The sequence below is a fragment of the Thalassophryne amazonica genome, chromosome 4, assembly GCF_902500255.1.
Source record: "Thalassophryne amazonica chromosome 4, fThaAma1.1, whole genome shotgun sequence".
NCBI lineage: Eukaryota > Metazoa > Chordata > Actinopteri > Batrachoidiformes > Batrachoididae > Thalassophryne > Thalassophryne amazonica.
The window spans coordinates 108,553,496-108,568,103 of NC_047106.1; the positions used below are offsets into that span (position 1 = coordinate 108,553,496).

The following is a 14,608-nucleotide window of genomic DNA, read 5'->3' on the forward strand; positions in this document are numbered from 1 at the left end:
CACGTGCCAGAGCGATGTGCTCACCCTTTACCATACCATCATTTATATACCAGTTATATGAGACATCACTGTATTGTGTTTTTTTTTTTTTAAACCATATTGCTGTTAAGAGTAAATTAAAGCAGGACCTTTTTTCTGTATTTTCCCCAAAGGAAACACAAAGGCTTTGAAATATCTCCAGCTATTGCACATTTGGAACAAGCAGCACTTAGTAACCTAATGCTAGCCTCGGTGCTTAATGGTTTGCATTAGCTGCAGGCAATAAAATTATCCCAGGTCCTCACTAATGTTGGAATAATCATTTACAAAGATGGTTACCACATGCTGGAACTGTTTTCTTCTTTTTCTTTTTCTCTTTTTTTTTTTTTTACGACCCTAATTCGCTGTTATTAATAATGAATAAAAATGCAATTTTCTGTTGGGTTGCCCCAGGGCTCTGGGAATCATTTCGATGAATATTTCAGCACATTATTTTAATCATGGCTCCGCAAATGCACAGAGGGGGCTTGTTTTATAGGCTCATGCCTCAACCGCCCCAAGACCCCGATCATTAAACCCCACGCTGTCTATATTGAGGTTCCTACCTTTGATTTACAAGACTTGTTAAAAAACATTGTAAAAAAGGAGGCAAGCTGCGCCATTTATACTTGTAATTTGATGCTGTATTTGTTAATAGGAGTGCCAGTGATTTATGTGTGCAGCGGCTGCTGGTGCTCCCCGCTGGTCTGATACTATAGGCCACAGTTGATGTAATATTGCTAAGCCTCTACAGAGTGCCACACTAATCAGTCTATTAAATCTGTGTTCTGCAGCCTGATGTTTTCCAGTGATAAGGTAGCTGCTCCTGTAATCAGACCATTACTAGGGCTGTGTGCTCTTCCTAACCTGTCTGTCTGTCTGTCTCTCCTTATAGTCAGTTACATGACTTCTGGCGTCTGGACTACTGGGAAGATGACTTGCGGCGGAGGCGGAGATTTGTCAGGAACCCATTTGGCTCCACCCACTTAGATGTTATGTGCAAATCGCTACAGGACTATGGTGAGTTTCACTGGTAAATTTGTTTTATTTATTTATGTATGTTTGTTTGCTTTTACATAAAATGTTCATTGTGTCATAACTGAAAATTAAGCATTTTCTGCCGTAAAGCATGATACAATGTATTAGTATAAGTGTCACCTTTATAAGTGACATATTTATGAGCCCTGTTAATGGAACATAACACATACATTTTATTGCACTTTTTTTAAACAATCTATTACATCATTAACTCAAGAACAAATTGGGTCTCTCCAGTTATTGCTTTTGCCACTTTGGCTCTGCAGTGTTACTCACCACCTTTTGTCAATTTTATCTGATGTTATGCATCACCAACTTTTACAAGAAAGCTGCACAGTTCTGTTAATCAGCATGGGTCCTTTTTCTACGCTGTAATTGAGCAACATAGCAGGGTGGAAGCATTGACTCTGAAATGTATGGCGCCAGCCTCAACTCTATAGAAAGCAACGCATACATTATGTTCAGTGTAACCTTTAATAATGATTTTTTTGAATTACAGCAGTACATAGAGGATAGTCAGAATGTTCACTGACCTCAGTGTTGGAGCTTCTCAGACTGACTTCTGGAGAAGTTCAGGGTGTTATTTGGCTGCTTTCAGCGCTTGCTCTGCTGTGGTCGCTGTTCTGAAGATTATGCCAGCACTGTAGATCAACACATGCCAGCTGCTGCTCCTGCTGCAGGTGGTCCGTATATGTGACACACATGGAATAATTGCACCGTCTGTTTTAGATTTTCAAGTGGTTCTGTTCATTTTCACCATCAGGCAATTTTGTAGTGTTTTGGTGATGGGTTTATGGTGGTGCTGGGGGCACTCAGGGAAGCAAATGTTTAAGGAAAACTGAAGAATTCCAAAGATGTTTTTGGTCATTTAAAGGTTTGTTTAAAAAAAAAACTCTTCCTTGTCTGCAAGGTTACAGTATCTCTGGTGCAGCGTTCGGTAGTCTGTAGCAAGTAAAAATGATACAATCAGTGTATGAATTATACCCCTGCAATTAATTAATTAATTAATTTAAAAATAAAAACATTGTCAGACAGACAGGAATGTCACTCTCTCTGTCTGCCTGTCTGTCCGTCTGTCAGTGAGTCTTGTAAGTGCAACTCCTCAACTGGATTTCAGTGAAATTTTATATCGTATTTGCAGTTACATTTGTCACAGTTATGGCCAAGCAGTTACTGCGCCTGATTGCAGAGCAGAAGGTTCCCTGTTCAAGACCACCCCTACCCATTCTCCATGTGATGGTTTAGTTGTGTCAGGAAGAGCACCCAGCCACAGACTTGTGCCAAATCAACACACAGCTCCAACTCAGAACTGTTGTGGTGACCCAGAGTGAAAAAAGGGACAAACTGAAGGGACTTAGTATTTGCTAATTATATTTTTAAACAGATCCGCTGGGCTCGTCAATACAAAGGAGGACCCGGTTGTTAATTCAGGTCTGGTTTGGGAGCATGTGCTGGTGACAGGCATTGCCAAATCCCCTACCAACAGAATTGTGGAGTCCTGTATGGCAACCACCCAGGCACACAATCGGTCCATCTCCCCCTCTTAAAAATGACCATTTGTCAGCTGTAGCCAGCTGAAACATAGGCTTCCCTTTGACCAATTTCAACCTGTGAGCTGGATCATACCCAAAGAATCATGCCACAATGCAAAAATGTGACAGCTGGTGTTCCCTCACAATGCAGGTAATATTCCTCATATTAGTTTCCCTAAAGGTATAGTCACACCAACACACGACTAATTGATTGCGCAAGTGACCCATTATGTGGTAGATCCATTCACCCAAAACTTGTCTGTAGTCCTGAGTACTTGGAATAAAATATGCTGATTGTTGTCTATGGTACTGAGCAAAGCTAAAGAAAACAGAACATTTTTTCACGACTTTTCCTACAAATCCAGGCTGCTCCAAAGCATGCCATTGCACATTGACACATGCCGCCTGTATGCATGGACTGAGCATATTTGAGTTTATGTTTATAATAGAACCAGCACGCTGGTAGGAGAGCTGTTTTTGCACATCTAGACAAATGAATGAATGAAAAAGCACAGCGCCTAGTGTAGCATTTCCAAAATAGCTTTGGTACACAACAAATTTATTCCAGTTGCTGAACTGATATCATGACTAGACTAACATAAAGAGTGATCATGGTAAATGGCATTACTGATCATAAAGTTGTACCACTCATGACTCCAAAGATTATCACATGGTGCAGGCACTTGCACAAGGCAGAGCTGCTTGTTGCCACTTGTTCCTGCCACAAGTTGTCACATGATGATGAAAGACTGGTTGTGCAATAACTCAAGACTGGTAGAACAAGCTTCTTGCAAACTCCTGCAACTTCAATGAGTATAGTGTAGTTGCGACTGGATTTTTGAACATGCTCCAAAACCACCCATGACTGTTTTGTCCAACAGTGACCAGCTACGATCTCCACAATCGATCACACATTGTCCTCAGATTTTAGGTTATGGGTAAGTTGTAACGTTTTACCATTGGTGTGACCAGTCAGTAAACAACTGTCTGTTTGACACAAAATCCATCCAACAGTACCCACGTTTCACACCCATATACAGGAAGACCTTATCCTAAAGATGTGGACGTTCTTTCTGCTGTAATGGTATTAGCATTACTAAACACCTATGTCCAGCATCTTCATGAAACCATGACTTTTTCTGAAGCATCTCCCAATCTCAAAAGCTGATGACCCAGAGCCATGAATACCACTGTCTCTACAAAATCTTAGTCTTGATCAAGGACCATCTCAAACCCAGACACCCCAACTCCTCACTCAGCCTAGATGAAACTCAAATGAGAAATGAGATCTCAAAAATGTTTACTTATTTTTCCAACACAACTATGAGGACTTTGTGGGGGGGAAAAAGATTTCAAAAGAGATCACATCAAGCTATGAAATAATTTTCACAGACAAAATAGAAACTAAAATGAGGCTGAAATGACCATCTCACTTTGGCCTCTTCAGCTGTGGAAGAGCAAATGTTGAGCAGTAATTTTTACCTCTGGGAGCTCTTTAAGTGTTGCCATCAGGATATCCAATGAGGGCACAAAGATCACAGCATCACCTGCAAAGTCAAGGTCAGTAAATGTTCTATCATTAACAAAGTCACCAAAGCCGCTGATCTCCACAAACTACTGTTTACTACCTTCGATAATAATACATGCAATCAACTAGCATTCTAGAGCTAGGGATATAATTTTGTGCACTTACTCACAGTACGGTAGTTACTGTGGGTGTTGGTTTATTGGTCTTACTTTGTAACTTGTTTGATGTTTTCCAAAAAAGGGGTTGCTAATAGACAGGATCCTCCATGGCTCTGTGGGGAGTAGGTATGTTGTCATGAGGCACCAGTACATGCTTCCAAACGTGACCTGAACTGTTTGGATGCATCGTGAAACATTAGACTGCTTATTAGTCAGTATTTCAGCAGCACCATAGCTCAGGGCTTAGCACTGTTGCATCATGGCGAGAAGCTTCTATAATCATTTCCTGCCTGTTCCTTTCTGTGTAGAGTTTACATGTCCTCACAGTGTTTGCATGGGTTCTATCCGGGTGCTCCGTCTTCCTCCCACTTCCAAAGACACGTAGGTTTTGTGAATCAGTGATTTTAAATTGACTGTAGGTGTATTTTTATTTATTTTATATAGCGCTAAATCACAACAAAGCTGCCTCAAGGCACTTCACACGAGTAAGGTCTAACCTCACCAATCCCTAGAGCAGGGGTAGGCAACCTGTTCCAGAAAGAGCCATGAGGGTGCAGGTTTTCTTTGCAGCCACTGACTCCACCAGGTGATTTTACTGATTAATATCACTTTGAGCAGATGGAATCAGTTAATCAGTGAAATCACCTTGTGGAGTCAGTGGCTGCAAAGAAAACCTGCACCCTCATGGCTCTTTCTGGAACAGGTTGCCTACCCCTGCCCTAGAGCAAGCACACAGGCGACAGTGGAAAGAAAAAACTCTCCCTGATGATATTGAGGAAAAAACCTCAAGCAGACCAGACACAGAGGGGTGACCCACTGCTTAGACCATTGTAATATTCACAAGGTTTTTCCAAAGTTTTACAGAAAAGAAGAAAATACAGAGTATGAATGTGTTTATCTGTCTATATGTGGCCCTGCAATAGGCTGGCATTCTGTCCAGGGTGCACCCCACCTCTCGCCGAATGACTGCTGGGGTAGGCTCCAGCTCCCCCGTAAACCTTACATGGAATATGCAGACATAGAAAATGAATGAATGAACTGCTCACTATTCCCTTATTGATTGTGGTTTTGAATGTCATTTGTTTGCTTCTCTGTTTTTGTCTTAGCATAAATGCAGATTTTGACTACAGGTTATTTCCTGGGAGATTTAAAAGAAATAAAACATATTTTGACTAAACTTAATTATGAGGGGGTGATGGTTTAGCGCAGGGGTGAGCACCTTGTTCCAGAAAGGGCCAAGAGGGTGCAGGTTTTTTCTTTGCAGCCACTGATTCCACCAGGTAATTTCACTGATTAACTGATTCCATCTGCTCAATGTGATATTAATCTGTGAAATCACCTGGTGGAGTCAGTGCCTGCAAAGAAAACCTGCACCCTCTTGGCTCCTTCTGGAACAAGTTGCCCACCCCTGGTCTAGAGGTTAAAGTGCTGGGCTTGAGACCAGAGGATGCTCTGTTCAAGTCCCTGTCATACCAGGAGCTCAAGGTCCTTAATCTCCAAGTTGGTCCTGATGTGTAGTTGAGTGCTACCCATCGGGGCATCAGTGTAAAGTGCTTTAAGCAAATCCTTCAGATGGAAAAGCACTATTGAAGTGCAATCTATATATTTGTCTGATCTATATCTATAGCTATTCTGAATTGTTTATTTAATTGAAATGGGACAGTGCATGTTAGTGGACATAATTACATGTAAATATGCCAGATTATAGCAAGGTGCTAATTTCCATCCATAGTCCCAGTAACATAAAAACAGACTAAGTCCACACAACATACAAAAGTAAATTAATCATGACAGAAAAACAATTATAACAAAATACACATACAGACATTTACAATTCAAAGTAACAATAATTGATAGATAATAAGTAGCCGACAGATGGAGGAACCAAAAGAGTTTCATGTTGGGTGTTGAGGTGCAAAAGTACTGTATTATTAGTATTCTATAGCTATTCTATAGCTATACATGTAATCTATAGCTTTTTATATCTTTTTCAGACCTGCTGTGGCGACCCAGACTGAAACAAGGGAGAAGCCGAAGGAACTTATTATTTTTTAACATTGAATATTGTGTTGTTTTGTGCATTAGAGCAATACTAGGACCCCAGTAGCTGGAGAAGGCCAAGGAAACGCCACGCTTCACCTGGCTGCAGCAGATATATGGTTATTTTAGAGATGTGGGGATGGACCAGTTGTTTGCCTGGATGATTGCCATCACTACCCAAGGCGCTTACATGGTGTCATGAACATGGCAAATCACAGCACCAGCGCATGCTCCCAGACTTGACTTGACTTGAGCATTAAAAGTGGTTTGTGCTGTGCTATTGTGTAAAAGTGAAGGATGAAGTTACTCTGAAAGCAGTGCATATCTACTAATTCATCTCTTTCTGGTGTCCCATTCGTCACTTAGCATTGCTCATTGCTTTTTTTTTTTTTTATCATTTGCAAAGTTGTTTATATTCATTGGTTATTGCCAGAAATGTTATGTGCGTCTTCTCCTTTAGTGGCTTCTGTGATAGATGTCTTCAAGCTGATGTATGTTGTGTAATTTCGGCACTCAATCACGAGAACAGCCTTTTTGTTTCTGTTGTTTGACTCTTGTGTAAGGGTAGCTGACGGAAGACTTGTTGAAATCCTGCTGGCATGCGGTGGTTTTAATGAGCGGAATAATGTATAAAGTTGTCAAGTGAAAGGCATCACCTGCAGTCGAATGGCCCTCTTGTTCTCATTGAGAGGCGAGCTGCACTTTTAGGCTTTTTTTCCCTGCAGACTTTGATGTCGCTGTGCAGGAGAGGTTTTGTGTGGGAATGAAGTGAGAAAGCGCTTTTGTTCTTTTTTACAGTGTCAGTCTGTTTCATTTGCAGTGACAGTGTGTTTAATATGTTCTTTAGTGTTTTTTTTTTTAAAGATGAATATTCACTTTTAATTTGTTTGCATTAAAGATAAAACCTATCTATTGCAGGTAACCTTTGTCCAAATTCTGGATCTGGGATTTGATAAGGGATCTGTTGAACTTTTAGGGGAGTTTCATGCTCCAAAGCCATCAGAGTAGAAAAACAGTGAGGACTGTTTGAGTTAGACCATGAAAGCCATTGTTTAATCTGGGAGGAGTGGAGGAACAGTAGGTTGTCCAAACTAGATCGAGTTTCAGGTTTGACAGCAGGATATGACAACATGTGCTCAGCCACCATCATCAGTTTGAAGAGAGCAGACAGTTCTATGCACAGTCAGCTTCAGTCTTACGGGCTCATGCAGAGAAAATGAAAGCAAGCAGGAAATTTTCTGTATTTTTCTTTTTTTAAGCCCACAAGGAGTTTAGGAGAGTGAGGAACCTGCATCATTTTTGACACCATCTAAGATTTGAGCCATTTTTTTGGTCTTTTCCTCACGTATTTAGAATTGTTTTGTTTATTTATTCATTTATTGTAAATATTTTATATGTTCCTAGATTTTGACCATTACACTTGATAGTTCATTAGACTAAAGTTTTCACAAATACTTGTTTTCTATGGCAGAAGCTTTTCAGCAAAGCACCACTGGATGCAGAATGTCAAACACAGCACTCTGATGTGATCTTTATAGAAAATGTATTACATATTTTGTACACTTTACTACAGTTCATTGCAAATCCAAATGTTCATTGTTGCATCAGTTTTCATATTCTTATATTGTCAAGGTCAACAGAAACATTTGGCGTCACAAACCACCTTCCCACACACTGATTGGGTAGTTTCAGTGTCCTCTGGTTTGTACAGCACTCACAGCAGCACGGCACTGATGTTGTAGGTAGATATGCTGGTGCTGTTGAAGTGTGTATTTTCTGTGCTTTTCCGCCATGAAACTGCTACAGTCAAATGGTGTTCTATGCACAATTTCTCCAATCACAGCCGCAGAAGCCGATAACTGTCATGGGTGTCTTGGTGGCTTCCTTTACTAGTTTCCTTCTTGCACATTCTTTTAATTTTTCAGAACTGCCTATTCCACACAGATTTACCCCACAGTTCCATATTGTTTGCATTTCTTAATGAATGAATGTGAATGACATATTCAGTCATTTAGAAATGTTTATATGTCCATCCCCTGACTGCGCAAAAGAAAACTGGCTGCATAAGAGTGACTATTTACATTGAGGTATACGTACGCCCACCATTGTTTTGGATTTTCTGTTTTATTTCATTTGTCATATTGCAGAGATATTTTTACACTGAGTTTAAAGGTCATAATTTTAGAAATGTTAACATAAAGAAGACCACAATATTCATACCTGTAAGCCCAAGAGTACACAAACATGTTGGCAGCATTGTATTGCATGCCTTACCCAATATATTTACATATATAACATGACATATAACATGCCATTGTATCTCTGTAATCAGCAGACACTGTACTCCAGAATCCATCAACCTGAAGTACTTTTAAAGAGAAAATGTGGAAAAGAAATTTTAAATATTACACAATGCTAAAATGTGCTCGTCCGTATGAGCATTGTCTGCTTTATAATTTTCAGTTGTTTAACTGGTATCCCAGTGCAAAGTGTATGTGTGTGTGTGTGTGTGTGTGTGTGTGTGTGTGTGTGTGTGTGTGTGTGTGTGTGTGTGTGTGTATATATATATATATATATATAAACGAGGTCTATTAGAAAAGTATCCGACCTTATTATTTTTTTTAAAAACCATATGGATTTGAATCACGTGTGATTGCGTCAGACAAGCTTGAACCCTCGTGCGCATGCGTGAGTTTTTTCACTCCTGTCGGTTGCATCATTCGCCTGTGAGCAGGCTTTGAGTGAGGTGTGGTCCACCCCTCTCGTCTATTTTTTATTGCGAATAAATGTCTGAATGATTTGGAGCTTTGCTGCATCAATTTTGTTTCCAGAAACTGTGAGAGACCTCCAGGTGGACACCGTTCGAAAAATTAATATGGCTTTCAGGGACGATTTTATGGGGATTAAACAGATTAAGGAGTGTTACTGCCGCTTTAAGGAAGGCCCACAACTCCTGAGAGCGCGGCGCGCTCCCAGCCCCTATCGACAGGCTGACACCCCACTGAAACAACCAGATCATTTCCAACGTGAAGGCTTTGTTGATCCGGGACCTCATCTGACTTTCACAAAAAGGCAGAAGATGTGGACATCAGCACTTTTTCCGCATTAAGACAGATGTGCGGAACTCCTCCGCATGTCTGTCTTAATGTCCCGAAAAAGTGCTGATGTCCACGTCTTTTCACAATTCCTGTGCTAGTCAGATGACATACCGGTCCAGCGTCCAGTTTAAAAATGAACGGCACATTTCACTGTTACAGGAGTTTTTGTCATGGAAAGAGAAGCGGCTCCACCACGTGTCGCGGTGCAGCCGCTCGGCGCAAAGAAACGCCGTGATGAAGCCTCACAGGACATGTTCTGGCATGTCCAGCTCATGCACAATCTCAATCGGATATTCACACGACTGGAAAGCAACCAGAATCCGTCTGAAATTCATCTGAAAGCCGTCCTGTGAGACCAACACGGAGGTGGTTTTGTCCTGCGTAATGAACGGCTCCGTGGCGTCGGAGCGCAGCTAAGTATGCAGTCGACTTCCGCATCACGGCAGCACGAGCCGGCTGGAATGCTGTTGCGCTCCGCGCCGCCTTTGTAAACGGACTGTCTCTGGTTCTTAAGGAGCACCTGGTGGCGAAGGACGAGCCGCGGGATTTAGACGGGCTTATCAACCTGGTTATACGGTTAGACAACCGATTAACAGAACACCGACGGGAGCGAGACGAAGGGCGTGGTCAGGCACAAGCCGTTACTCTTCCTCCCGGGTCTGAAAGGGAGCCGACTTCCCCACGCTCCACTGCCAGGGCTCTCCACGTGACAACAGCTCCCCCTGCTGACGTTGCTATGGAAACGAGCAGGACCAAAAAACGATCAGATCAGAGACAAAGGAGGCTGATCCGTGGAGAGTGTTTTCTCTGCAGCTCTACTGAGCACACACAGAGAGAATGCCCCAAACGATCAAAACAGCAGCACTCGTCCTTAGAGACTGGGCTAAGGGTGGGTCACAATACCCACGCGGGGAAACCCCGTAAATCTGCACGAATCCCAGTCACGATCCTGAGTGAGGATTTAACCCTTCACGCCCCAGCACTGGTGGACACGGGGTCAGAGGGAAATCTGCTAGATAGCAGATGGGCAAAGGAGGTTGGGCTCCCTCTAGTGGCCTTACCGTCACCATTGTCGGTGCGGGCACTAGATGGCACCCTTCTTCCACTAATCACACATCAGACTCAGCCAGTGACATTGGTGGTGTCTGGGAATCACAGGGAGGAGATTGTGTTTTATGTAACACCTTCTACCTCCCGAGTGATTTTGGGTTTTCCATGGGTGTTAAAACACAATCCCCGGATTGATTGGCCGTCTGGGGTTGTGGTTCAGTGGAGCGAAACCTGCCACCGGGAGTGTTTAGGATCCTCGGTTCCACCCGGTGTGACAGCTAAGGAGGAGGTTTTAGTCCCCCCCAATCTGGCGGCGGTGCCAGCCGAGTACCACGAACTTGCTGACGTCTTCAGCAAGGATCTGGCACTCACGCTGCCCCTGCACCGTCCGTACGATTGTGCCATTGATTTGATACCGGGCGCTGAGTACCCGTCCAGCAGGCTGTACAACCTCTCACGTCCGGAACGCGAATCAATGGAGACCTACATCCGGGACTCGTTAGCTGCCGGGTTGATCCGGAACTCCACCTCCCCGATGGGTGCTGGTTTCTTTTTTGTGGGCAAGAAGGATGGCGGACTCCGTCCATGCATTGATTACAGAGGGCTGAACGAGATCACGGTTCGCAACCGATACCCATTACCTCTGTTGGATTCAGTGTTCACGCCCCTGCATGGAGCCCAAATTTTCACAAAATTGGAACTTAGGAATGCTTATCACCTGGTTCGGATCCGGGAGGGAGACGAGTGGAAGACAGCATTTAACACCCCGTTAGGTCACTTTGAGTACCTGGTCATGCCGTTCGGCCTTACCAATGCGCCCGCGACGTTCCAAGCATTGGTTAATGACGTCTTGCGGGACTTCCTGCATCGGTTTGTCTTCGTATATCTAGACGATATACTCATTTTTTCTCCGGATCCTGAGACCCATGTTAAGCATGTACGTCAGGTCCTACAGCGGTTGTTGGAGAACCGGCTGTTTGTGAAGGGCGAGAAGTGTGAGTTCCACCGCACTTCTTTGTCCTTCTTGGGGTTCATAATCTCCTCCAACCTCGTCGCCCCTGATCCGGCCATGGTTGCGGCGGTGAGAGATTGGCCCCAACCAACGAATCGTAGGAAACTACAACAGTTCCTCGGTTTTGCAAATTTCTACCGGAGGTTCATCAAGGGCTACAGTCAGGTAGTTAGCCCCCTGACAGCCCTGACCTCCACAAAAGTCCCCTTCACCTGGTCGGATCGGTGCGAAGCCGCGTTTAGGGAGTTGAAACGCCGGTTCTCGACTGCACCGGTTCTGGTGCAGCCCGATCCCAAGCACCAGTTTGTTGTTGAAGTGGATGCCTCTGACTCAGGGATAGGAGCCGTGCTATCCCAGAGCGGGGAGTCCGACAAGGTTCTCCATCCATGTGCCTACTTTTCCCGCAGGTTGACCCCAGCTGAACGGAACTATGACGTCGGCAATCGGGAACTTCTTGTGGTGAAGGAGGCTCTTGAGGAGTGGAGACACCTGTTGGAGGGAGCATCGGTACCATTTACAGTTTTCACGGACCATCGGAACCTGGAGTACATCCAGACCGCGAAGCGTCTGAACCCCAGGCAAGCCCGCTGGTCGCTGTTCTTTGGACGTTTTGACTTCTGGATCACCTACCGCCCCGGGACAAAGAACCAACGATCTGATGCCCTGTCCCGGGTGCACGAAGAGGAGGTCAAGACCGAGCTGTCAGACCCCCCTGAAACCATCATCCCCAAGTCCACTGTCGTGGCCGCCCTTACCTGGGATGTGGAGAAGACCGTCCGGGAGGCCCTGACACGGAGCCCGGACCTGGGGACCGGTCCGAAGAACAAACTGTACGTCCCACCAGAGGCCAGGGCTGCGGTCCTTGACTTCTGTCACGGTTCCAAGCTCTCCTGTCACCCAGGGGTGCGAAGAACCGTGGCAGTGGTCCGGCAGCGCTTCTGGTGGGCGTCTATGGAAGCCGACGTCCGGGAGTATGTCCAGGCCTGCACCACCTGCGCCAGGGGCAAAGCTGACCATCACAAGGCCCAAGGCCTCCTCCAGCCTCTGCCAGTGCCTCGTCGCCCCTGGTCTCATATCGGCCTGGACTTTGTCACGGGCCTTCCGCCGTCCCAGGGAAACACCACCATCCTAACGATAGTGGACCGGTTCTCCAAGGCGGCCCACTTCGTGGCCCTCCCGAAGCTCCCGACGGCCCAGGAGACTGCAGACCTCCTGGTCCACCACGTCGTGCGTCTGCATGGGATTCCATCAGACATTGTCTCGGATCGTGGTCCTCAGTTCTCCTCCCAGGTCTGTCTGTACGTTGTTGTGTGATTCACAACATTAAATTGTTACTTTTTGGCTTATCCATTGTCCGTTCATTACCGCCCCCTGTTGTGGGTCCGTGTCACGTCACTTTCACAACAATACATGGTGAAAATACAAAGTTTTCAGACAGCAAATCTTCAAACTGTACTGGGTTGTACACCAAAGGTAATTATATTTTACAGATTCAATATAATGTTATGTTGAATGTATTCAGACAGGAAGGCAAACTGGGTTGTACAGGACAGTCAGGTGCTTAACTGAGAACAGTTGATAAAGCACATGGTACAGCACTGTATGTTCTTACATAAAAGGCAATTTTGGGGGTAATTTTCACTTCAACTTTTTAAAAAATGTTACCAGTTTTTCCCCATGTCACGAGGATTCAGAATATATATAGTTTTTATGGCTACATACGGACCCGGCGCCACGAGGGGGCATTTGGGGCGACACCCCCTCACGTCATCAACCTCGCCCCCTCGGATGTGAGAGTTATCAAAAATAAAATTAAAAAATAAAGAAAAAGAAATACTGGAAAATATAGCACCTCGCAGTTTCGTGGATTTTTTTAGTCCAATTTTGCATGCTTTTTTTTTTTAACAGCGCATTGTGCTCTGCGTCCTCATCAAGCAGGCCGGTGTTCTGTCGAGATGACGGGACACCTGTTGCGACACCGTGAAGGGACAACACGCGCATTGTGTTCTGCGTGTCTGTTTATAAGAATCTTCTCGCCCAGAAGAAAAAAGAGCGCCAACAACTACCCATAACTGTGTTCTTCACTCGGAAAAAGACCTGCAGCGAGGTGTGACTCAGTGGAAAAAGGCGCGACAGCAGTGCAGCGCCAGGACGAAGAGGCGCAATCAGAGGAACTGTGAAATACTGTTCAGTCACTATTAATCATTTCTTATGTGTCCAACCTCGTAGGTTGATCGTTAAAATTAAATTTGTTAGTTGTAAAAGCCATCATAATTATTTATAGGAAAACGTTCTATTTTTATTTCTCAAACAAATGTTTGGGCCTAAAAACAGGTTGGTCTTATTTTTCTACTAAGATTTGAACTTTGAGAGTGTTTACACACGAGAGAAAAGTGAGAAAATGTTAATGCCTGTTTGAGAAAAGTGTATAAAGTGTGTAGAGAGGGGTTTTACAGCCTTAAAACGTCTATAATAATTGTAAAAAAATAATGCTGACTACTTCGCGGATTTCGCCCATTGCGGGCTATTTTTAGAACGTAACTCCCGCGATAAATGAGGGACCACTGTATATCTACATGAAAGGTTTATCTTTGACTCATGGTGTGACTGTCATGCCCAATTGTGCTGTGTTTAAGCTTGTGATGGAGGGCTGTATGTGGGGTTAATGTACTGTTTCCTGTCGTACCCTCAGATCAGTTGGTTTTGTGGTATGCAGGCGATCACTTGACTGAGGGTCTATACGTTCAAATAATAATTAAAAAAATACTGTCATCACTCTTTACTCTTACTCAGTCAGACTCTTACAACGATGTAGCCTAAATTCACAAGCTTTCTAGGAGCGCACCCAATTCATTATTATTTATCACACTGTGATAAACTCATCGCCCCCTTAATATTTTTTTTCTGGCGCCGGGCTTGGCTACATATTCTAGTTTGGGAGTTTATCCCAGACAGACAGACAGAGGTAGTCCTTTATGTGTGTGTGTGTATGTATATCTATCTATCTATCTATCTATCTATCTATCTATATACGAGGGCTGTCAATAAAGTTACGGTCCTTTTTATTTTTTTCAAAAACTATATGGATTTCATTCATATGTTTTTACGTCAGACATGCTTGAACCCTCGTGTGC

At 43.9% G+C, this 14,608-nt stretch overlaps 1 protein-coding gene across 1 annotated transcript in view; it reads left to right on the forward strand.

Annotated features, from left to right (window-relative positions):
* Positions 1–14,608, forward strand: part of nbeab (neurobeachin b) — a 1,103,372-nt gene that overhangs the window by 740,466 nt on the left and 348,298 nt on the right. Inside the window, exon 38 of the mRNA XM_034168398.1 lies at positions 914–1,038. Within this exon, the coding sequence (XP_034024289.1) occupies positions 914–1,038 (125 nt within the window). The remainder of the gene's footprint in view (positions 1–913; positions 1,039–14,608) is intronic.